The 23,704-nt window shown below is 39.4% G+C and overlaps 1 protein-coding gene across 3 annotated transcripts; it reads right to left on the bottom strand.

The window, feature by feature from the left end:
• Positions 1-290: 290 nt before the first annotated feature.
• On the bottom strand, positions 291-21,093 carry ical1 (islet cell autoantigen 1-like). 3 transcript variants are annotated; one of them, XM_053637979.1, is made up of 17 exons: positions 20,893-21,088; positions 20,264-20,324; positions 18,791-18,828; positions 18,533-18,686; positions 16,077-16,149; positions 15,118-15,241; positions 14,118-14,316; positions 10,454-10,579; positions 9,874-9,972; positions 9,694-9,779; positions 8,360-8,409; positions 8,207-8,272; positions 7,399-7,617; positions 5,153-5,452; positions 4,506-4,607; positions 4,317-4,435; positions 291-3,978 (listed from the first exon to the last, which is right to left on the bottom strand). In XM_053637979.1, exons 3-16 carry the CDS (start codon positions 18,802-18,804, stop codon positions 4,320-4,322), a joined length of 1,728 nt encoding a protein of 575 aa, XP_053493954.1. In that variant the 5' UTR covers positions 18,805-18,828; positions 20,264-20,324; positions 20,893-21,088; the 3' UTR covers positions 291-3,978; positions 4,317-4,319. The 3 variants fall into 3 exon arrangements, with proteins under 3 accessions (XP_053493954.1, XP_053493956.1, XP_053493955.1); XM_053637981.1 differs by lacking the exon at positions 7,399-7,617 and having other exon boundaries at positions 20,893-21,093; XM_053637980.1 differs by lacking the exon at positions 20,264-20,324 and having other exon boundaries at positions 20,893-21,089.
• Between the last annotated feature and the right edge of the window lie 2,611 nt (positions 21,094-23,704).

Raw genomic sequence — 23,704 nt, forward strand, 5'->3', positions numbered from 1 at the left:
GCCAAGGTTCCTTGTACATATCCCTCTAACTTTTTTTTGGACTGTCAGAAGAATGTGGGACTCCAGTGTGTTGTGTGTATGTACAGTATGTGTGTGTTATGAGTAGTTAACATGCACAGAGGAAAAAAAAAATGTAGCTAATAACAGGGACGGACGGAAAAAAAAAATCCCGATCCCATGCCTGATACTCACTGTCTGTAGCAGCATAATACCTCTCCAGGGGTCTCATTTATTACATTCATTATACATTCAAGAGTGTATAAAAGTCTTTCTGAATTTATTACAAAAACTAGTATTTATAATAAAAAAACAAAACTTTGCATACAGTTATACCCGATGAATGAGAACAAATATCAATACCCTGTATATTGCTCCACTTGAGCACAGCCATGTTTGCATAAAAAAACGCCCCCCGCCCAATTTACCATATATGGTAAACAACTTCCTTGAGCTAAAGCATTCTGTCAAAAACAAACAAACTCCAGATGATGTGAAAATACAATTCTGTTAAACAAAAAAGAGTCTGGACCACCAGATCAGAGAGGGTAGTTTTGTTTTTTAAATTAATTTTAACTTTTGTGTAGACCGAACAAAACTAGATGAATTTGAATGAAATTAAAAAAAAAAGACTTTTTTTAAATTTATTCTTTTTAAACGATTCGGCAGGTTTGCGATCTCAAATGTTTGACCACAGCTCTGTCGAATTCCTTTGGTAAGGTGACATTTTCTGTAAGGAGACGTTTATCTAATATTTACGGAAGGAACAGTCAGGTAAATCTGTAAAGTTTACGCTTTGTGGTTTCGTAGTAACACGATAAGCTACGTTGGGTTGGGTTTTTTTTGGTCAACTTCAAGACAGAGAAAAAGAAGGTCATGACTCTTTACAGCTGCTACGACATAAGTGATAACAGGACTAGAAACAGATTAAAAGTATGATGCGGTCTATCTTTAACAAAGGAAAATTATAGTTGCTGTGGAATAAGAGGAATAAAATTCTTCAGTACACACGCCATGCACTGTCTGCATGCACCATCTGTAAATGAGACCCCTGGTTCCTGATTTACTCCACAGTGTATAAAAAAAAATTGTCACTTTTCCCTTCCTCGATCATACGCTTTATATGAAGCTGCAGGTGAAACAGGAGGATCTGGTGCTATGTAATGTTAATTGTACTGTTCTTGTTTTGGGCTGAAATGGAAGAGAGCGGATTTTATGATCAGTGTTGAGTGGATACAATTTGACAAATATGGCAGAGGAGAAAGAAAGAAAGAAAAAGATGTTTCCATTCAAATGTTTTGCAAAATTGTTGGAAAGTAACTAATGTAACATCATTTTTTAGGACATAGTACTTAGCTCATTTTTGTGTACAATTAGAGAGACTAAATTTAAACATAATTAGGAATAAAGTACATTATAAATAACGTGCAATGATCTATAGACAGTGTTTGGATACCAGTTACTGGAACAAGAACTTTGAGAATGCTGATTTGTTTTTCATTTAAATTATATTCTTTTTTTTAAAAAAATGGAGTGAAGCTCAGAAATATATATTACATGATGGATGAACGTATGTTTTAAAACCAGAAGGTGGTTTTCCTAGACAAAAATTCAGTAGAGTTGGAAACGTGGATGGAAACGGCACTAAACGGCATCTCTGGAGATGTTCTGAGAGGAACCGTAGCATTTATACTGTAAATGAATTCACGCATCATACTGTGAAGCTCACCTTTCTTCCTTTAACAAGAGTCAGATACGAGAGGGAAAAACATGTGTACTGCCTTAAAAATACCTAAATATTTAAATTAGAATATTCAATTTAAGTGGCTGTTCTTACCACACAAACGAGCCAAATGATGCCTCTAGCACTGTTTCTGTGTGTGGATCGTCTTCGGGATCAAAAGCTACGTCCTAAAAGCCTTCCATCAGGAAAATGACTTCCTGAAAAATTTGTAAAATATACAAACAAACAAAAACACACCAAAAAAACAAACAAAACAAAAATGAAACATCTGAACCAATCTGGTCAAATACAAGGAGTTTATTTATTTATTTTATCGTCTGGTCGGTTGTCACTTGAGTACAGTCACTGTAGAGATCTCATCTGTTCATAATCTTGTAAATTGTTACATGATCAGTTGGGGGGGAAAAAATCATTACTTGCATAAAATAAATCAAGTCAAATGCAGCCATGTGTGGTGCAGGGTACATTCTTTATGCTTGTGAAGTTAAAAAGGTTTTAAAAACAATGAAATGTGCAAGGCAATATAGAAATCTTTTTTTCTTCTTCTTCACATTATTACATTTCAGAAAAAAGTATTGATGTGTGCATTCAGGCATGAGTGGAATGTAAAGTTGTTTATCAGTTTGCATACATTCGTGAAACAAATGAATAAGAATACAAGAGATCGGTAGAGTTCAACCGATAGGTGCCAATACTTTTACAAATGTTAAACAACCCCCCCCAAAAAAAGAGTCAGACATCAATGACTGATATATTCACACATGGGTGGAATCAGATGCGTAGTTTGAATAAAGGCCTGCAGCTGTAGGCCTTATATGAAAGTAAAATATTTCCATGCAAAAGTTTGTGCCCCTTTATTTATTTTCATATTTTTATTATGATTATTACTGTTATTAATTGTTTGGCCATTTTGCCAGATAGCTTAGCTCTCCCCATCAAATAGATTGCTAACAGCTAGCATGTGCATCTTTTCTGCTTATTCTACGTCACTCGGAGAGCAGTGCTATCTGCCCTCTTCCGTATACATGAGCTCACGGAGACACATGATTGGTCGGTAACGCTCAGATTGACAGGAGTAACGCCATCCCTCCCACCCAAACAGCACAGAATTTTCCCAGTATTGTTCTCTTGGACACTAATCTACTGACACTCGCTCTCCAGAAGACATTGTGTGTGTGTGTGTGAAAAAAGAAAAAAAAAACCTTATATAAACCTCTTTATATACTATTACTATATACTAATTACATGTGATAATTCACAGATGAATGAACTAAATACATGAAATTCAATTTCTTTACCATCATATATCATTTTATTTAGTGACAAGGTGGCGCCAACTTTTGAACCTAACTGTATAGGTTGCTGGAGATCTTGTGGTGGCAAATACCAAATTCAGATATAATACAAAATTCAACATACACACACACACACACACACACACACACACACACACACACACCCCTTTCCATCCAGTTAACCCCTTAAACTTCATGTACTCACCTTAAAGCAGGTTAAATGAATTGAAAGGTTAATAAATATAAGAATATCTCATTTCCAAAGCAGATACTGTGCAACAACACATGAGTATACATATATTTGTTGTTTTATATCTTTTATTTAAAGCCATAACCAGGGACCTGTGATATTTTGTTTCTGGCCATGAATTTGTGATTAAATATAAGCCAAAATATATGATTTTTATTATTTTTTTAACACCCGTGCTCATAATCAGAAATCCCTGATTCTAGCTTTAATTTTTTATAGCCAATTTTCTTCCAGTTTTACTTGTGTCGTTCCCCCCGAGCCTAGCATTCAGACAGACGGACGGACACCTGTCTGTAAAATAATCTACAGCTGATTAAAAATACACGTTTCCGACTGGGTAAACGTTTCTCGTGTGATTATTTACAAAACATGTGAAGCTTGCTAACCAGTGTAGAATACAATCTCCAAACACCTTCATTTCCCCTCAGTGACTCTTCATCCTTATCGTAAACTTTCAACCTCCATCACAAGATTCATATTGAATATATAGTGCAGTCTTCATTAAAAAACAATTTTTTAAACCCACGTTGCTGAGGAAATGTAAAGCGGATTTGCACTCTCTCTCACTCACACATACACACAGAGATAACGGCTGATCGATGTTTTTCCCGGATCCATCCTTGGCTCAATGGGACTCAGCACAAAGAATATCCAGCTGTTGTTTTTTTTTCCTGTACAGTGACTGAGGAAACCTGATAAAAAAAAAAAAATTAAAAAAAAAAAAAACCACAAACACATTTTATAACTTATAAGCATACATACATTGTATATATACACACACACGCACACACACACACACACACACACACACACACACTGATTAGAACATGAATTAAATACTCCATGTTAACAGCCTGTAGTTGATTATTGATTATTAATGCCACAGCGATTCTAAACAATTAAAATTTTTATTAAAGAACTTTTTCTCCACTTGCAGTTACAGTTATTAAACAAAACAAGTCAGCTCCTGTTCAGATAGTATGCAAGTTCATACACACACACACACACACACACACACACACACACACACCCCTCAGGCGTTAAGCAGCTCTTCATCGTTTCGTCCGATAGCGTCGGGGTTGGAAAGAGGGTCCAGGTCAGCGAAAATGTTAAACCACGCAGACATGTCCCGAGCTCCACCTTTAGGAGCTACAGACCATAACATTATGCATTATTCAAACATGAAATAACTTTTTTCTATCTCTAAAAGCGTACGTACCGTTATCCAATATTCTGGAGCTGTTCTGCGCAGCCGGGACCTGACCCGCAGTGGGTGGAGCTTGAAGGGGAGGGTTTTTAAACATGGGAGGAGTCATCCATCCTGATTAACAAGGAGTGAAAAATGGAATGCAAGTTAACGGCAGTAGCAGGGTTTATTTTATACTGTTTTTAATGCTTTTATTTGTTGCTTGACATACAAACTAAACAGATCGTTAATACAGTGAGAAATCAAAAAGTAAAATAATTCCGTTAAATGATACTATACTGACATTTACAGAGGTTTATTCGTCATTTTATTACTGTGAAAAATTGTAATGCCAATGGTACCAAATATAACGGTGCAGAGCTGTAAAATGTATATTAAAAATAAATTCAGATAATTAACTCATCACAATTAAAACATACTTTAATATTTAATTAGTAAATTAATTGATTTGTATACGTAGGTAACAATTTTAAAAACATTAACTGATGTCTTATATTTTATATGGTTTTAAAGCAATAAGTAGTTTTACTACAAATAAAATATATACTGTATCCTACAGAAATGAGAAATAAATACCAAGGTGGATTCAGATGCAGAAGAATTTATTTATAATTCCAGCACTAGGTGGCAGTGTGTGTGTGTTTGTTGTGAATTCTAACCAGTGGTGCTGATCCCATGGTCAAGGAGCTGTGAAGGCAGGAAGCCGGTGGGACTCGGAGGCTGTGAGGAAGAGCGAGTTGGGGCGGTGCCGCTCGCCGCAGCAGCGTTTGTGGAGCAGGGGGCACTCGCAGGGGCCTCAAAGCAGCCGAAAGCGTCCTGCCACGCCTTACTGAAGTCATCTGTTCCGCTGGAGGCTCCAGGACTCAGCAGATCCTGCAGGAAGTACAGGTCACCTCGTTCTGCCTCTTCCTCCTCCGGGCCAGTGTGTGGCACGAGACCCGAGAGCAAATCCCTGCCAACTGGAGTGACAGAAACAAAAAAGTCTATTAAAGAGTAACTCCGATAGACTGTATTCATGAGGTCAGACCCAGATTTGCCTCACTGGCTGCTGGACACCATGACCTAACCATGCTCTGATAGAGACTTTTGGTTATCTTAAACACTCACGAATACTTTTACTCCGGCTATTTGCAATGTGTTATATTGGCATCTTTGTTTTTGCTCAATGTGTTATTTTTATAAATGGGGAGGTTTTAGGGGCATGGTTTTGCGGGAGGGTGGTGTATGGGGGTGTTAAGCTGATTAACAAGTTTAGTGCGCCGTGTGTGTGTGTTAACGTAAAAGTGTCCAAGTTGATTTATTTATTTTTAAGTACTATATTCCATCTTTTTCTTTGATTTTTTAAAATACAATCGGTGCTGAAATCAGAGACAGCTGCTCAGAGAATGACGTCGACGCGGACATGGAAAACTTTTCGATGTAAAATGGAAAATCAAATAATTACATTTTTTTTTAAAAAAATCAACACATCCCACATACATCTCCCTCTCTGAAATAAAAAAAACAACCGTTTGCTGGACTGTTAGCATAATAAAAATCCAACCGAAGTATCAAACGCTTCAGTGTTAATCAACACAGCCTTTTATTACAAATGCGCACATTGTCAAGATTCAGACATGATCAAAATAAGTGTTGTTCTTCAAGTAATAAACGTAGAAAGGAAACTCTCAGCAGGCAAGAAGCAAAGAAAGAAGTGGAAAAAGAACATGTCCTAGATGCCTCCAAATGAGGACAGAGAATATTTTTGAAAAGCAGATGATTCTAGAAAAGGATCTGATAAAAGAATATAGTCATCCAAAATGAGAGTTTTCAGACAGAGGAAGCTTGGACATAAGCAAAAGAGCCAGCGTGAGGAAATCTAAACTCTACAGTCACGCTGAAGAAGTGGGAAAAGTCAGAGAACTAGTGTTTAAACAGAATGCTTTAAAGTACCCCTAAAAGCATTGCTTTAAACCACAAAAATTAAGTAAAAGTCCCCATGAAATCAAAAGTGAAGATTTTTGGCTTTTAGCATGAACATGTCAGCCTTAAGATTATCTATAAGCTAATGCGCTCCAAAACAATGACAAAATTCACATTTAGAAGATATATACAATCAAAATTTACAGTCTCGCTCTACCACCAATACGGATCAACATGATGATGACGACATCGTTCTGCACTTCAGCTTCTCATCAGATTTTCTGTCCAATCAAATGCTCTCTAGAATCTGAATTGTCCCGCCCGCAACATTACAAACATCCATGCTGCTAACGGCCAAGTACAGCTTAGCCCGGGCTGTGAGGCAAGCTAAAAGCTATTGGCTATTTTAAAAGGGGGAGAAGCCACTCGAAACATCCTGCCCTGACTTCCTATTTCAGTGGAAATTACGTCAACACGTCAAATAACACTACGCCTTTCAAGGAACTTCAAATAATTAATTGACCCAGGAAAAATCTCAACACCTCATTAAAAATGCCAGGATCTAAGAATATACATTTGATGCAAATTAGACATATTTGCTTCTGGAAACTTCCACACACTTCATCATATCAGCAATTACGTGGTTTTTAAATCTGATAATGCATAAAATAGAACAAGCACATTCACATAAACCCACAATCTGCAGCTGCACTACTATCAGACTCTACATCCTGAAAAAAATTTACATATCGCACATGATTGGTCTACAGCCTTGGAGCTTATTTAGTGACATCACAAGCTGAGTAAGTGCTGGGGGAAAAGTGAATTTAGTGCAAATACTAATCATATGAACAGAATAAGACATTTCTGAATACAGGGGTACTTTAAGGAGAGTTGGATCCTGCTTTTCGGTGCAGAGAGAGAGACAGGTTTGGAACAGTGGAAAGGGATTAAAGGTGAATGCAGGTCTGAGGGCAGAAGAGGAAGCTGACTGAGTTTATACCCTTCTCAGACAGTGGTATAGTGACAAAGGACTCCATGCTTTGTCCCTGAGACACGTCCCACTGGACCACAGAGGGCAGTGCGGTCGCTGGGTGGCTCTGAGGCTGTGGTATAGGCAGAGTTGGGGTCATGGCATGGCTCAGGGTGGGGTCAGGGTTCATGACTAAGAGGTCATCATCCGTGGTGATTGTGCTGACGGGGCCCGAGAGCTCAAACAAAGCTGCAGCACAAATGGGGCAAATACAGAATACTGTAACATCTAGTCAATAACCTCCATTTTACTCAGTTATGCAAACACATTACTGAACAACAAAGCCAATTTAAAAACAGAACATCAACAACGTGTACGTTTTTCGTTTTTGGGAAAGTTGATGATTAATTTAATTTAGCTATACAAATGTAACCTACTTTAAGCTTTAATATAATAGTATAATAATAAAATATGCTTCAACAAACACTAGTGCTAATATTACGTATATAAACCCCAGAAGGTGAACATTTTGTTGCTAGTTTTATTTTCATTTATACATGCTAGTGTTTTTTTTCTTGTTTTATTAACACAAAAAATCCACCACCAAAATGGATTCCTATTCACTATATATGCTCACTATGCAGGGTATAACGTTATGATAACTTGCTTTTCGGTTGTATTTTAATGCCATCTGACAAAATTGGCACTCAGAGCCTTCTTCATTTTCACTAAAGTCTTTGTCAAAAAGTATTGGTACCACAGATAAGTTTACAAATTATGTTACAGATATTTGTTTTATGATTTTTTTAATAACAGAGCACTAAAGCGTGAAACTTACCCGAGTCTAAACTTGCTGGTAAAGAGCCGTCAGAATCTCGGTCCTGATCAAAACCTGCAAGGGAACCTGTACCAGAAGAAGAACGTTTCGTCCCATGAGGTACTCATTGTAAAGGCTTTTAGAGACATTAGAAACAGTCTGAGCGATACGTACCAGCTTCAAGCACTGATTTTCCTGTCTTTTCCTCCTCCAGTGACACAAGACTGTTTAAAGAAAACAATAATAGACGGTTTAATCTCTGATTTGCACACTGAGGGACATATGGGTGGCTATTTCAATGTTTTGATGAATAAACATGTGGATTTATGGTCATCTGACACTGTTATGAGTAAGCAGTTGGCAAAAGAGACACAAAATCTACTTTATCTGGAACACACAGCCAAACACTGTTCAAGTGGTGTCAGTGTTTCTTTTAACCTAATTCTTTTAAACCAATCCCTGCCTGCAGGGGGCATCTCAGAGACATGTAAACCCAGACACTGCATCTTTGCATCACAATATTAAATTATTTGTGGTTCTTTTTCATCATCTCACCTCTGCCAGATGTGTTTGTCTCGCTAGACAGGTTAGCTGCGTCACTTGCTGCAAGCTGCCCACGCTCGCACTGCTCGTTAGGCTGCCCGCCTCCTCTTAAGCCCCCCCAACGGCTGCCCGCCTTATGGACTTGACTGAGCTTGGTGCTTCGCAGCCATGGCACATACTACACTGCCTTCAGCTTCCGCCAGGGATAACGAGTCTCATGCCTGCTCAGCTTTTGGGGAGTCTCACTCGATGTCACTAAGACCCGGGCAGCTCACTCTGACTAGGAGTGGGCTCCTTGTAGCCTTCCTTTCTTAAGCCCTCTTCTCTATCTTGAAGCTTGGGCTGTAAGGCTTCGCTTATTCACGTCACCAGCATGTCCTTCATGTTCCACCTGAGTACCACTATCACCTTCGTGCACAGTGTTACTAGGCATATCATTTTTGGATGCGTCAAGCACCACCTATCTAGGTGACCATCCCCTGGCTTACAGGACCTCACTGTGAGTGTGGTGAGCAACGGGGAATTGTCACATTTCTCCCATAGGTGGATCTCGAACCCGAGATGATGAAAGAGAACAACAGGTTACTGTCCATAACCCCGGGTTCTCTGAAACATCGAGTGGAGAGATCCACCAAGCTTGCCCCGTTTGCCACGAGAAGCGAATTTGCTCACGGAGGAAGAGGAGCGCATGAAGGTCATTTATGCCCTTGCCTGCCCTTACCTGACATTGGACACGCACTCCTGTCTATCACAGCCAGACTTGGTGCAATTGGATGCTTCTACAGAGGTGAGGTACGGATGTCTTTCCTATAAGTGGATCTCTCCACTCGATGTTTCAGAGAACCGGGGTTATGGAAAGTAGCTTATGTTTTTTTTTTTTTTTTGCCATGCCTGTAATTCTACAGTGAAACAATCAAAAAATCTGAGGAAGGATGAGTCCTGAGTGTGTACTTATATTTGCTCACTTGTCTGCATTCGTTTCCTTTTCTTTATCCTTGTCGTCCTCCAGTGACGGACCTTCCAAAAGGTGCTCCAGCGGGTCCCGTAACTCCTGCACACACACATTAATGAAGCTCATCGATATCACGGATACACACTGCACTTCAGACAGCATCTCATGATTGCAGATTTGCCCTAAAACAAACCTTCAGGGTGGTGAAGTTGTATGGCACGTATCCCTTAAAGGCTTCGTGGATGCCAGACATGATGTTTGCTGTCTTCTCCCAGAACTGCAGGAGTGTTGTCTAAAAGAGAGAGAGAGAGAGAGAGAGAGAGAGAGAGAGAGAGAGAGACACACACAATCACACTCGGCACAAACATGCCCACATACTGTGAGAACAGGCTATAAATAAAATATTCATTTATAGAAACAGACCAGAGAGAAAAAGTGAGAAATATGGATGGAGAGCAAACAGAAAGAGGAAATAATGAGTGCATGCATGGTTCCTGAATTAATTGGTGAATCAGTAAAACAGTGAATGAAAGAATCAGAGCATCAGTGGATGAATCAATGGGTTATTAAATGAAAGAACTGGTGGATGAATCGGAGAATCTGTGGATGGAATCAGTGAACCAGTGAATGAATCAGTAAATGCATGGTTCATGAATGAATCAGTGAAAGAATGAATCTGTTAAATAGTGAATCACTGAATGAAACAGTAAAACAGCAAATGAAAGAGTGAAAGAATGAATCAGTGTATGAGCAAATCAGTGCAGTACAGATACCTGGTAAGTGCACAGGGAATGAGAGAGCATGTTGCAACGACTCGCCCCCAGCATGTCCACTTTCTGACACACATCATTATTCAGCTTATCAAAGTGCACCTTTGTTCCCCTCACCTGTGCCTGCACCTATACACAGACAGACAAACACGTACAGTATGTGCTTTAAATTGTATAGTGAGACAGTTTTTGATACTAGGTGGGGGTGTGAGAGAGTAGGTTCTAATTCAGTGGTATTAAAATAAAAAGCACCATCTCGTCCAAGTGTAATTATACCACATTCATTCTGTTAAGAAACAGTTGAAGCTGAATATGTCACAGCGAAAGTTATGGTGTCATAAAATACAAGAGCCAATCATGTTCCTGAATACAAATCAAGGTCCGGGAACACTGATGTACCCGAAGAAAGGGAGGAGCATTAGTATTTGGGTTGTTCCTAATTTGACTTCTTTTTTTTTGTTGTACAAATCCACCGTCACCCAATTTATGATTCAATATAGGGGAAAAATTCACAAGCTTTAAAGAAATACGTTTTGGGTGACTTAATAAAAAAAATAAATAAAAGTGTGAATGAATGTTTAGCATCAACATATAAAAATTCTAGCATCAACATATAAAAATTCTAGCATCAACATAGACACGTCTTTGTGCATCAGTCTTCCTCAACCCAGACAAACCTCTAATGCAGGGGTCTCAGACTCGCGGCCCGGGGGCCAATTGCGGCCCGCGGAACGATATTTTGTGGCCCCCTACATGAAATCAAGTCTTAGTGTTAGTGCAGCCCGCGTGTTTTTTCTCACATGCACCTGCGTGAGTCGTTGCCCTAGGCGTTTTATATTTTTTAACACTTGTGGGCTACCATAGCTCAGGCTCGTGACAACAACATGAATTATCAAAGTTGGTCACTTGAAACATGTTTCGGGAGTGTCACCCAGTGCAAATACGTTTTTTGTCACCCAGTCATGTCTTTTTCAAAACCTGCCGTGACGAGAACGGTTGGCGATGAGCACAGACAATTTCAGGAGAAGTGGGAAACGGAATATTTTTTTGTAGAGCACAGGGGCATTCCGACGTGTCTAATATGCACAGATAAAGTTGCGGTGCACAAGGAGTATAACATCAGACGTCATTACTCAACTAGACATGCTGAGGAGTATGCAAAATACCAGGGAGATGAGCGAGAGGACCGGGTTGCCAAACTTAAAACATGTCTACTGAGGCAACAAGATTTTTTCAAGAAAGCAAGCAAAGAGAGTCATGCAGTAGTCGAAGCTAGCTACGTGGTGAGTGAGATGATTGCTAAGGCAGGAAAGCCATTCAAAGACGGCGAGTTCATCAAACAGTGCATGTTACAGGCTGCAAGTATAGTCTGTCCAGAAAAGAAAGGTCAATTTAGCAACATCAGCCTTTCAGCCAACACACTGGCAGAGCGCATTTCGGACCTGTCGGATAACATTTACGATCAACTACGTGAGAAAGCTAAACATTTCCATTCATACTCAGTCGCTCTTGATGAGAGCACAGATGTCACTGACACTGCGCAGCTCGCAATATATGTCAGTGGTGTTGATGACAATTTTTAAGTGATGGAGGATTTACTCACAATGATTCCAATGCATGGCCAGACCACCGGTCAGGAGATATTCCGCCAGCTGTGTGATGTCATTGTTGATGCCGGCTTACTATGGAAGAGTTTTGCTGGAATAACAACCGACGGAGCGCCATCAATGACGGGGAGGAGAAATGGACTGGTGGCACTTGTTCAAAGAAAACTGGAAGAGGAGGGTGTGGAAGAGGCCATTGCTTTGCACTGCATTATCCATCAGCAGGCCCTTTGCAGCAAATGCCTGAAGTTTGACAATGTGATGTCTAATGTTGTGAAATGCATCAACCATATCAGATCCAGGGGCTTAAAGCACCGGCAGTTCCGCGCCTTTTTGGAGGAAATAGAGTCAGCATATGAGGATGTGCTCTACTTCACCGAGGTACGTTGGCTTAGCAGGGGGGACGTCTTGAAGAGGTTTTTTGAGTTGAGAGGAGAAGTGAAAGCCTTCATGGATAAGGATGGGATGGCTGTTCCTGTACTAAGTGATCCCAAATGGCTAATGGACTTAGCTTTTCTTGTTGACATCACACAGGAGCTGAATGTACTGAACAAGAAGTTACAAGGCCAGGGCCAGCTTGTCAGTACTACATATGACAATGTCAGAGCATTCTCCACAAAACTTGTGTTATGGAAAGCCCAGCTTTCTCAGACAAACCTCTGCCATTTCCCAGCATGCAAGGTGCTCATGGATTCAGGCACACCATTCAGTGGTGAGAAGTATGCTGATACCATTGTAAAGCTACAGGAAGAATTTGATCACAGGTTTGCAGACTTCAAGACACACAGAGCCACGTTTCAAATTTTTGCTGACCCCTTCTTCTTCGATGTGGAAGAAGCCCCCCCTGTGCTTCAGATGGAGCTAATTGACCTGCAGTGCAGATCTGAACTCAAAGCCAAGTTCAGGGAGGTGAGTGGAAAAACAGACAAGCTTGGACAATTTATGAGAGAATTGCCCCCCACGTTCCCTGAGCTTTCCAAGATGTTCAAGCGAATCATGTGCCTTTTTGGGAGCACCTATCTGTGTGAAAAGCTCTTCTCCACTATGAACTTTAATAAATCAAAGTTCAGGTCCAGACTTACAGATGAGCATCTTCAAGCCATACTGAGGGTCTCAGTTGCTTCCTCCCTCAAGCCAAATGTGGCTCAGCTGTGTAAGAGGAAGCGCTGCCAAGTCTCTGGCAGCAAGGAGTAGGAGGAAGTAAGAGAAGCCTATGTTCTGAAGAACCGTTCATGTTCTGCATGTTCTGAATTGTTATTACTAAAGATTAAGAAGATTGGATCAGTTGTACTGTTTTTGGAATACTTGAAACCCTTTTTTTGTGGAATACTTGATGCGGCCCAGCCTCACTCAGACTCTACCTCCAGCGGCCCCCAGGTAAGTTGAGTTTGAGATCCCTGCTCTAATGTGTCTGACACACTGAATATATGTGTGTCTGTGTGTGTGTGTGTGTGTGTGTGTGTGTGTGTGTGTGTGTGTACTGGGTGATGGCAGGTTTCGATTACTTTGTCCTTTGTACACCTACTGGCCGATGAGGAAATCAGAACCCAGCTACGGAAGCCCTCCCCCTCAAACCACCACCCTCGACCTATTACCAGGACTTCAGTCACAGATACTCGACACTACAAAGCTTTTGCTTTCTCTTTAAACCATCTCGCTCTCACGCAATGTTTCTCCCAATCTGACCTACGACCAGTGTCTTCTTATACCACACATATGCCTTCTGCCTTGTTTAAATGCTTAAACATCAACTACATAATACTTAAACAAATACTAATATATAATGGAGTTGTACTGACTTCCTGTGGACATAACACACAATGCTACGCAAACGGTGAATTCAGTACTTGAATACTGCCACCTATATGGTGTTAACCGGTGCCCACTATTTCTTATACACCTGTTGACACTCAATTCTCTTATTAGTCATGAGAGGCAAAAAAAAAAAAAAAACGCTTTTAGCCGCTAAAATGTCTCCGTTTTTGAGATTGCCGTAAAAGCGCCCCAGACAATGTCGAGGGTGCCGATACTTCAACCTCGTTGAAAATAGAGAGAGTGTTGACCTTGCGGAACTTCTCCAGCTGTTTATAGGTGTCGGGGTCCAGCTCCTGGGAGACGTCCTTCATCCAGAGCAGAGCGCCGCGGTACTCCGTCCTCGCCTTCTCCATGCGGCTCACGGTCAGCAGTGTGTCGGCAATGGCCCTCCTCCGAAACGTCTCCATCTCCTGCTCCATCCGCTGCAGCGGGGCACAAAGAGCCAACCTGCACCCGGGGGGGGGGGGGGGGGGGGGGGGGGGGGGGAATAATCAACGACTGGGTGGTGTGTTACTGAAGCTACTCTTAACATCCCCAAGTTGACTATTTTCCACAAATTATTTAGCAAGCAAGCTCATTTAACCCTCAAAGACCGAAACCGCCTGCGGCTAATGATAACTGTTGTTCTAAAATGTTTAATAACTTTTGAACCGCTAATCCAATCTGTATGATTTAAAAAGTCCCGTAAAGTGGAGATTCTCAGCTTTTCATGTGATAGAAATTAACATTTATCTCCCTGAACTTTTATGGACACATCTACATTGTCTGTAAATAAAATACCATTTGTTCATTGGGAAAACACCAAGAATAATATTATAATAGATGGCAAAAACTTGCTAAGGGAATGTTAGTTGAAGACAAAATTTAATTTGGAAGTCTAAAACATCCAGGTATAACTTTCTAAGGGAAAAAAACCCCCAAACTTCAGGAGGTTTTGTTTGAGTTCACATTAAAAAACACCAAATTGTTTCTGGCATTTTTCTAAAAGTTCTGCATAATTCATCCATTCTCAGACAAAAAAATAAATAATTGGGACTTTAAATGAGCAAGATTGAAAATGACAGTTATCCTGTTTAAAATGATATATGGCACTTGATGATGACTGCTAGAATAGGTTAGAAAAACAAACAAATTAAAAAAAATACAGGAGAGTCAGATTTCCAAAAAAATCGATCTAGGTCTTTAAGGGTTAATGTCATCCTGTTTAAAATGGCTGAGACAGTTCTGTGTGCAAGTGTGTGTACATACCTCTGTTTGGCAGAGGTGCACAGGGCCTTGCTCGTGGCATTCATCATGCTTCCCGCTTTAGTTTTGTCATGCTCGGCCTGGAAGCGCAGGAACAGTCCCAGCTCGTTCTCCTCCTGAGACAGGCCTGCAGGTCGAAGGTCAGGCATGTGACAACTTACTTCTATATTACTTTTATTTTGGGCGTCCCTCCCTCACTAATATATGATATGATAGCACTTGAGGGTGCAAAAACAGAGAGATAGTTGAGCGGGAAACTTTTACACAGGTGTGTATAGTTTGAAGAGGTTAAAGATGTGTGTTTAGTGTATAAGTTGTGTGTAGTTTAAAAAAAGTTAAAGATCTGTGCAATTTAAAGTGGTGTGTGTGTGGTTTAAAAGTATAGTTTATAAAAGTGTGTGTAATTTTAAAAAGTTAGAGGTGTTTGTAGTTTATAAGAATGCAGTTTATAAAGTTTGCTGCGATAGTCGTGTTCCCGGTGTTACACGGTGTTCAGCTGCACACCGATTACATCACTTGCCCATCGGGGCACCGCCCCCACTATAGTTTGGCTTTTTTATAGTAATAAAAATGATTTTGTTCAGTTAGAGAACGGACGCTACAATTAAAAACTGAACACGTCTGCTCAATTCAGCATGAGCCAAATGAGTCAGAGTCACAGCACAGATCAGATTTCATTCATCATGTAACGAGAGTGAGGAGAGCTGCTGACAAGAAGAGTTAATAAAGCAGTCTTATTTGTTTTGTTAATAAAAGTTCTATGTTTAACATAAGCGAGTTTGTCATTGTACTGTTTTGTCGTTGGTGTTTTTCATTAAGAATAATAATTAACCCACCATTCATGCAATTGCTGTTCCCAAACTGCCGCTTATTCGAAAGCGATTTAGAAGTGAGAGGGAAAAGCAAACACGTTTACAGAGGGGTGTGTGTAGTTTACAAAGGTGTGTGTAGTTTCCACTCACGTGTTATCCTTTGCTGGTATTTTTCAATCACTTTCAGCAGCTCTGTGCAGGTGGTCTGAATCGAACGAAAAAACTGTGGAAATGACAAACAAGAGGACATTAAGTCAGTCTCTCTCTCTCTCTCTCTCTCTCTCTCTCTCTTTCTCTCTCTCACACACTTTATTCATGTTTGTTATTCTAATCCGCATTACAGTAAACAGAGGCGGTGATCACACACTGCTGCTGTACAAACACACTCGACGCTGACAAAATGGCAAGTTAAAAAAAAACAAACACACTATGTTTGGATGCTTCTGAGGAACTGAATTAAACCATTTGGAATTATCACCATGATTCATCAACCTACAATACGTCATTATCTCGGATTTGTTCAGTGACGTAGGAAGAAGACGGTGATTGATTTTTATTTTAAATGTGCATGAAGGTTGTTTGAACTGTGCTACAAAAGACACAAACGAAACACATCGTCTCTTATTTAACCTCCAGTGAGGATTACACGTGTCCTGTTGTCATGGTACCAAGTCAATTTGAGTCCATTTCCCTGATTTAAGTTTTGTATACACGTGTGTGTGTGTGTGTGTGTGTGTGCGTGCGTGCGTGCGTGCGTGCGTGCCTGCGTGCCTCACGTCAAGATGAAACCTGACTCAGAGTAGAAGAACTGCTATAAATGAGTCATGAAGGTTGGCGAGGCTCTTAAAATAGACAATATGTTCCCTGGAAGCACAAATCGTGCACATACACCAACACACACATGTTCATATAGTAGAAGAGGTCGAGCTACAATACACTTCACATCCACCATGAACAAGGACACACCGACACTCCCTGGTGTGTCCATGTTACTCATTAACTCTCTCTTCAGGTCTTTACGTACACACACACACACACACACACACACACACACACACACACACACACACACACACACACACACACACAGCATAGATGCTCACGTGCACTGTTCAAGACTGTCTCTTCAATGCATACTTGAATAAAGTCTTAAATGCAATTAAAAAACAATAAATATCACTCAATGTAAGTTTGCAATTTGCTTATTTTCATTAAAAATGGGCTTTTAAAGCTATTTTTAATAGCGTATAAATGTTAAAGAGGTTAATTTCCTTGCGGTACATCTATATAAAGTGTGTTCGGTGTTTGCTGCAACACTCAGTCATGCTCGAACAGGAAAATATTCAATGACGGATTTGTGCGATGACGCAGAGTCAGTGTTACCGTGCAAAAACTGATTATTTTCCAATAACAATGTACCCCAGAAGTGCTTTATTCCTCTTATACTGCACGGCACTTCATTACGTCTTGCATTATTACGTCTGACACAGGAAACTACTTCCAAAAGTAAACGTTAAACAGAAGCCGCCTTACAGAAAACGTAACCGAAATCACATTCCTATAAATGAACTGTTACTATAGAAAAGATAGCTGGGATTTGCAGCTGAACTGCTGTCAGAGCTGCCATTAGAGGAAATTAATTAATTCTCTCTGACCAACCAGAATCCAGAGTTCTGGACAATGTTGAATAATAAATTGGCTAAACAATAACAGAAAATCTCGACACCTGGAGCCTCGTTAAAAGTGCCAGGATATATGCATATACATCATTAAGCAAACTGGATCCGCTCCCTGAGTCTCAATTTGCCTTGTCATTTTCTCAGCCATTTATATAACAGCAACTACGCATGTCTGAATACAACATTACCATAACACGATTTTTTTCGTTAGCTAAGCTGCAGAATCTGTGGCTAAAACCTGCAAAGAAAAAAAATAAATAAAATAAAAAATCATGCATGAATCGTATCATGTGTCATCAGAAACCAGGCTCAGACTGTAGCCCCGCCCCTAAACGCGTTATATACAAAAGTAAAGAAAGATCTGCTTTACAATTTGAGCAGTTATGAATCTGTATAATTCGAATCAACATTCAAGAGAAGGAGAACAAAAAATAAATTAATAAAAAATGTTTTGTTTTTTTTTATCAATATCGTGACATAATTTATCACATTATGCTTTTCTGAGGTATCATGGATGACATGATTTTTTTTTACATTTACATTAGACTATTTTGTTGCCAGTGGATTTATAACTAAATATAATATAATAATTCAAATAATTCTATTGTTTCCCATTAAATCTTATTAAATACTTGTATTATGGAGTATATTTTCATTACAAAAGAATATTTTCATAGCAATTTATTAACAAAACCTTCCCAAAACTGTAAAATATAGCGATACACATTATGCTTAATCATTGTGATTTTTTTTTCTTTGATGTCGGAAAACTTGCATGTACAGCTTTGCTTCTGACTGTTACAAACTGCTGACACAGGAGACTCCTTCCAAAAATAAAACATTAAATAGACACTGCCGATGATTATTTATTTATTTTTACCAAATCTGCAATTTACTAACACACATCGGCTCTTTCGTCGACCGTACCTCCAGCTTTGCATCCAGATCAGCGTCCGACGCCACCACGTGCTCATCCTCCTTCTTTCCCGTCGCCTTGATCAAAACCTGTTTCGTCTTCCAGAATTTCTTCTGCATGCGTGCCATGACGGAGTGGTCCTCGCCCAGAACCGGACTCGAGAACCTGAGACATCGGGATGACATCCAGATCCAGTTTAGGAAACAGTCAAGCCAACAAGCACACAACCAATTATTATTGTTTTTTTTAAGGAAGCAAATGTTGCATACCCATAGCCATCCATAGTGTTCAGATCACCTGCTCAGTCCTGCAAACAGAGCCCACGTTACGCTAAAATGCCTAAGGACGCACCATAAACTCTACAAGTACTATTTCTCCTTGTAGGTGCTAAAGATGGGAAAAATAATCGATACGACAAATTACACTGTCTCAGATTCGCTTTTATTTCCTTCCCCCACATTAACGTTTTCCTCCCGCTGACATTCAGTTCTATTTTACATTCTGTAGGCGCACCACGTAAATGTCCGACATTTTAAACTCGTCTTTACTCACGAATTATTCACACACCTCGACCAAATCTTAAAATTGTACAACATATCAGCTCAGCAGTACCGCCGAGTCCCGACAAAGTCTGATCCAACTACATGAAGTGTAGCTACACAGTTCTGGATTCTGATTGGTCAGAAGGCGTTGATGCATTTTCTAGAACAGCAGCTCTGACAGTAGCACAGCTGCTTTATATTAACCTTTACATTCATGTAAGTATAAACAGATTTTTTAATGTGTTATTCTTCAACAAATTTAAAAAATTGTGATCGCTCAAAAACAGTTGTGCTATAAGAGGCAGATTTCAAGATCCAGTACAGGATTTCGCAGAGTTTTTTTTTGTGATGCAACTGGCGAAGTTTTTTGTGGAAAACTATTGAATTTGGCGAAATCGCAAATGCCAAATTGTTTTGGTCTTTCGCAGTGATGTTTGTTGGTAAACGAGACCTTTTAGCTGTACTCATGTTCGACACACGTAAATCAAAGAGAGCTTTGACTGTGTGCGTGTTGTGATGACGTCACATGACACGTCTCTGCAGAAAACCTGCGGTAATTTTGAAAAATCGCAAGCTCCTCCGAGTATTGCGGAGTTTCCTTGATTTTGGGTTTACTTCTGCCATCGCAAAATCGTGAAATCCTGAAGTGACTGAAAAGGGAACAAAACGCTCAGGGACATCCTGTTATGGGAAAATGATCAACGGTGGGAACGGGAGGAAACGGTGACTTCATCACACCTCCACCTCCGTCACACCACCTTGGTGTTGATTATTTTCCTATAACAGCACGACCCCGAGGTGTTGTACTCCTTACTTAATGGAGGGATTCTGAAAAACAATGGAAATACATTATTTCCAAGGTCATGGTGGAATCCTCAGGTGATTAGCAACTCCTACACAACTTACCAGACTTTAACGACACCTTTATATTAAAAATAAGATATTTAGCAAGCTTTAAGTGGGTCTTAATGAGCAAGAAACGACAGAAATGAGAGAACTGCTTCCAAAAACAGTAACAGCTGTTGACTTGGATGAGCCTTAACATTGTTGTATATAAAACTTTACACACAAATACATAAGATTTACACTGACAGACCATGATTTTAAATAAATAAGTGAAAATAAGTGTGTTTGTGTGTGTGTGTGTGTGAGAGAGAGAGAGAGAGAGAGAGAGAGAGAGAGAGAGAGACTGCCATTTACCTCAAAAGGCCTTACATAAAGAAATGTCCTCTTCAACACCAGGACACCTGTCTCTCTCGGACTGTACGATAAATTAGACAAATACGAAACAAAATTTTCGACTTTTATTACTCTTGTTTGAAAATTAACAGCTACAATACCAAAACTGTGAGCTCTAGTGTTAAAGCGTTCACAAATAAATACATTGAAACGACGTGAAACGTTTTAAAACTACACCCGAATCCCAAACCGCTTCATTCAATAACGTAGTGCACTACATAGTGCGCAGCCGTCATTATTCACTACCCTATGTAGAGCGCCTATAAAAAGGCTAAGATTTGGGATTGAACCCAAGGCGATCTAGTCATCCACATCTCATCCCATCCTTGTTCCTAAACAGTTTCTTGAGGTTTACGACATAGCAATAAAGGTTGTGTTGTTTTATTTTGCACCGTTATTTGTTCGCTTTGCGTTAGGGTGAGGGAAAAATTCGTCAAGATAACTAAACGCTGAAAGAAAAACATATTAAATAGAGAAAATACAGTTCTCCTGCAAGGAGCCATTTAACGTCACAGCCCCAAAATGCACGTCTCACTCGTCGCTAATGAAACCGAAGGAACGAAACTCAAATTCAGACGGGATATTCTTACTGTTTTTTCTCCTCCCCACGTAGTTTTTCATGAAAAATTCGACATTCAGCGCGACGTGAAAGGATTAGCCCGTGTTGTTTCCCCTCACAGCCGCTGACGTTGGCTTAACAACCAGCAGGATACGGGGAGCGTTCACGCGCGTCACGTCTGAGAGGAGCAAACTGCGCATGCGCGGAAAGAAATTCGATTATCGGCACCATTTTCTTGCGTTTTGCTAATCGCGTTGAGCATTATATTGAATTAACGTACCGTAACAGGCGTAACCAATAAACATCCTATTTAATAACACATTTGTTTTTATAGATATCGCTACACCTAAACAACAGGGTGACTGAACATGCATGAAGAACTTTAGCAATTGGGAAAAGTTCACCTGTCATTTCAAATAGCATTTTTTTCATGTAGAGTGCCAATAATTCTGAAGTTGACTCTGTCATGATATACTGATTTTGATTCACAGTTACATGTAAGAAATACATTTTGAAAATAAAAGTGCTAAAAAGAATGCAAAACTAACCCCCCCCCCCCCCCCCCCCCCATCAAATGTAAACTATTTGCTAGAATCTTTGACCAAGGCAAAAAACAACTCAAAATAAAAGTGCTAAAAGGGTTCCTTTTTAAAGCCTTATGTTTTATGAAAAATTATTAAATAAAAATAACTAATTTTGTATGCTATATTTTGTGGTTAACCTGCAAACAGGAAAAAAGTCTCCTTCCATCCACAAGGTGGCAGTACTAACATGGCTCTAAGGGACGATAAATTGCTAAACCTCTAGATGTACACTGTACAGCCTGTAGGTTATAAAAGCAGCAGGAGGTTACAAAAATAACACAGTCAGATATTTAGTCCACCAGAGGACAAATAAATCTATCATCATGAACACTGCAGCACTTCTTTAAATTTAATTTTACAGTATTTATTATCGACACTGACACTCCCTGTTCTTCCAGCACTGTTTTGAATGCTGTTAGCAAGCTTGTTGGGGGCATTTTCAAGCTATTTTTGTGCATAAAAGACAACATTTGTGTTAAGTTATAGCTTTCTCTGAATCGGTTTAATTCATTGTCAACTTTAGAGCTAACTGTACATTTAACATGTTAGAGTACATACTGTAACATGGACAAAAATGTATATTCTGAGCCAATTTAGCTCATGTAGCTCTTAAATATATATTCTGAGCCAATTTAGCCCATGTAGCTCTTATTTATATATATACATATATATATATATATATATATATATATATATATATATATATATATATATATATATATGTATATATACTGTCCATGTTACAGCCCGTGTTACAGTCCATGTTACAGGGTTATGATTTTGGCGCAGACACAAATGTATAACTACGCAAATGTGGTTAACTAGCATCTATGCTAATGACATGAGGAAAATCTAATACTTGACTTAAATGTGTTTTTTTAAATGAATAATTTACTTTCAATCTATACATTATTATATTGTATCTACAGGGTTGTACATTCAAAATTACCATCAGTCAATATCACAGAATGAAAATAAGGGAAAACAAGAACAACAGAACATACTTTTCTTCATCCTATGATCTTCAGGAAATTTGGATTCAACTTCCAGTTGAACATGTGACGACTTTGGGTGAAATTTGTTCAGGTAACAGGGTTGAGTGAATGAACCAAAATGTAAATTTCTCATAACCTATAACGGATGACTCTGGGAAAGGGATGTTTCGAGCATTAAATGGATTTGAACTGTATTGCAAAAATAATAAGATTGAATGATTTAATGATTACATTCAAAAGTAAAGTGTAATTTAGTGGGCTGGGGACATGCAAAAATGCTGTTTGTTAATGTAATTATAAGTTTTATTAATGTTGTTCTGGACAGAGCTATTGCAAAGTTACAGGTTAAGGCTAGATTTAGGGGGTGTGGTCAGAATTTGCAGATTTTTTCAAATTGAACAATAGCTGCAGGATTTTGCAAAACTTAACTTGCAAATAAATGCCTTCTGATTACTCAGTTTGTGTGTCAGTATTCGAAGTATGTGGCCTTGGGTGAAAAAAAAGGCATGTTACACAACTGGTAGTAGAAAAAAAGCAGGAAATCAGCAGACTGTGAGCAGGTGTATGGAAAATCATATACGCTCAATAGCACACAAAACCACAGGAAACCACACCTTAAAGTCGAAGTTTTGAGTACCAGCCTGCAACCACAAGACTGTGTACACCAGTTCTCTAGATAACCTTTAACACTTGCTCCAGCACCCTGACTATCTCTAAATTCTGTATTTAATTTCACACACAGAGAGATAAAAAAAAAAAGTGACAAAGCAGTTACAAAATCAAGACCTGAGCAACATCATCCATCATCAACGTGTTTAGACACACAGCAGGCCGAGATTTCTCAGGCTTTGAAAGTGTCTGGTGTAGACTGTGGGTTTGAGGTGGGTGGGGTCACGTTTCAGCAACACCCCAAAAAACACACACCTATATCCTCCGTCTGCTGTGGTTTTAATGTCTGCATGTCTGCTGGTCCATGCATGTGTGACTACATGAGAACGCTTGTCTGTCATTTCTTCTCTAAAGGCAATTTTTTACTTCTCTGCTCCTAACACACCTGTTTCAGTTAATTAATTAATTATTAACCCTGTCTTCAGGTGTGTTTAGGGTAGCTACACCTTGAAAGAGTCTGAAACAAATGTATGTTCCAGGTCCGGTCTAAAAAAAAAACCCTCTTGAACGAGTCGGCTATGTTTAGGTGTGTTTCGATTAAATATATTTTACTAAATGCAGTGCACAGCAAGGGTGGAAAATATATCAGTAATTA

The sequence above is a fragment of the Ictalurus furcatus genome, chromosome 12 (genome assembly GCF_023375685.1).
Source record: "Ictalurus furcatus strain D&B chromosome 12, Billie_1.0, whole genome shotgun sequence".
In the NCBI taxonomy this organism is placed as follows: Eukaryota; Metazoa; Chordata; class Actinopteri; order Siluriformes; family Ictaluridae; genus Ictalurus; species Ictalurus furcatus.

Excerpts from the sequence above, each read along its gene's own strand:
- ical1 (XM_053637980.1), bottom strand. Across the intron at positions 9,973-10,453 it reads ATTCCCTGTGCACTTACCAG|ACAACACTCCTGCAGTTCTG; the intron begins GTATCTGTACTG and ends TCTCTCTTTTAG. Across the intron at positions 8,410-9,693 it reads AAGGAAACGAATGCAGACAA|TCTTGTGTCACTGGAGGAGG; the intron begins GTGAGCAAATAT and ends TTCTTTAAACAG.